The sequence below is a fragment of the Monoraphidium neglectum genome (assembly GCF_000611645.1).
Source record: "Monoraphidium neglectum strain SAG 48.87 unplaced genomic scaffold scaffold05651, whole genome shotgun sequence".
Lineage (NCBI taxonomy): Eukaryota > Viridiplantae > Chlorophyta > Chlorophyceae > Sphaeropleales > Selenastraceae > Monoraphidium > Monoraphidium neglectum.
The window spans coordinates 2661-3989 of record NW_014007979.1 but is presented as its reverse complement, the minus strand read 5'-3'; the positions used below and the strand labels follow the sequence as shown (position 1 = coordinate 3989).

Here is a 1329-nt window from a genome sequence, read left to right as displayed (position 1 = left end):
GACGCACGCGGCGGGCGGCCGGCGCCCGCGGATGGAGTTCCGCCTTGCTGCCCCCACGGACAGCGACATGGCGTGACAATGTGCAGCCCCGCGTTCTTGCGCGCGCTTGCACTGCTCTTTCGTTGCCCACCCTTGGGCTCCTCGTTTCTCAGCCATCAGCCTGTCGCCGATCCTGCGGGCGCGCTTACGGCGCGTGGTGCAGCCTGTGTGCCGAGCTACCTGACACCCACGGCCCTCAAGCTATCGTGGTGCTGACGGGAACGGGCCGGTCCTGTGGCTTAACCGTGGGGGTTTGGAGGGTTTTCCCCCGGTGCCATATCGGCCCTGCTCACGCCCCTTGCGCGTGTCACGCGTTGGGCTACCTCGCACATGGCCACAGCTCACCTGTTACTATCTAGGTTGCACGCAGGTGCTCGGCACCTCGCTACCCCCGTGTAACCGACTGTCTATAAAAAAAACAGCACGCCGTCCACGCCGTCGGCCCCGGCGGCTGGCCGGCGGACGCCGAGGGCCGCTGCAGCCAACGTACCATCAGCGTCAACGGCGTACACGCGCTCGCCGCCTGTCCCCTGGTGCCGTACCCACCGGCCATCCGCGCTTGCTTGCCACGCCGACCCTGGCATCGCGCTCCGGAGCGCTGCCGACCACTCAGCGGCCACGGCGGCCGGCGGTGCAGCCTGGTCAGACCAGTCGAGGTCGCCGAGCCGGGCCGCTCTCCTCCACTCGGCCGCAGCCTGCCGCCACGCCAGCGCCGAGGCGGTGCCGCCCGGCCGCGCTACTGCCGCGTTTCCAGCGAGGGGCTCGCGGGCGACCTGATGGGCAAGCATGGCGGCCGGAGGGATGAGGCGATGCGGGCGCGTCGCTTGGAGTGCCGCCCAGTACGCGCCGAGGCGCCGTGGGAGCCCCGGCGCCGCCTGTCGCGGCCAAAGCGTGGTTGGCATGGCGCCGATACCGAGTCCCGGGAGTTCGGTGTCGAAGCGCTAACGGTCGATATCCTTCCACACGCGGCACTGCGGGTGCACCAGCCGCGCCGCCGTCTTGGCGAGCAGCGCGGTGGCCTGCAACCGCACGTCAGGTGCCCCGAGGCCGCCCATTTCTCGCGGCAGGCACATGGCGGCCCTGGGCGGGTGGTGGATCAGGGGCCTGTCGTCGGTGGCCGGGTTGGGGGGCTTGCCATAGATGTAACCTTCGATAATGGCTTGGAGTGCCGCGGCCTGCCGCTCGTGCGCCCCCACGAACGACGCGATGTGCACCACGGTCGACGCCATGGTGGCCTTGGCGACGTGCAGCCGCCCGAGCAGAAACAGGTCGACGCCGCTCCAGTGGCGG

The 1329-nt window shown here is 70.3% G+C and overlaps 1 protein-coding gene across 1 annotated transcript; it reads right to left on the bottom strand.

Annotated features, from left to right (window-relative positions):
* Positions 1–980: 980 nt before the first annotated feature.
* On the bottom strand, positions 981–1268 carry MNEG_15768 (hypothetical protein; the record flags this gene model as incomplete). Its single annotated transcript, XM_014035761.1, has 1 exon — positions 981–1268. The coding sequence occupies one exon, from the start codon at positions 1266–1268 to the stop codon at positions 981–983; it is 288 nt and encodes a 95-aa protein (XP_013891215.1).
* Positions 1269–1329: the final 61 nt, after the last annotated feature.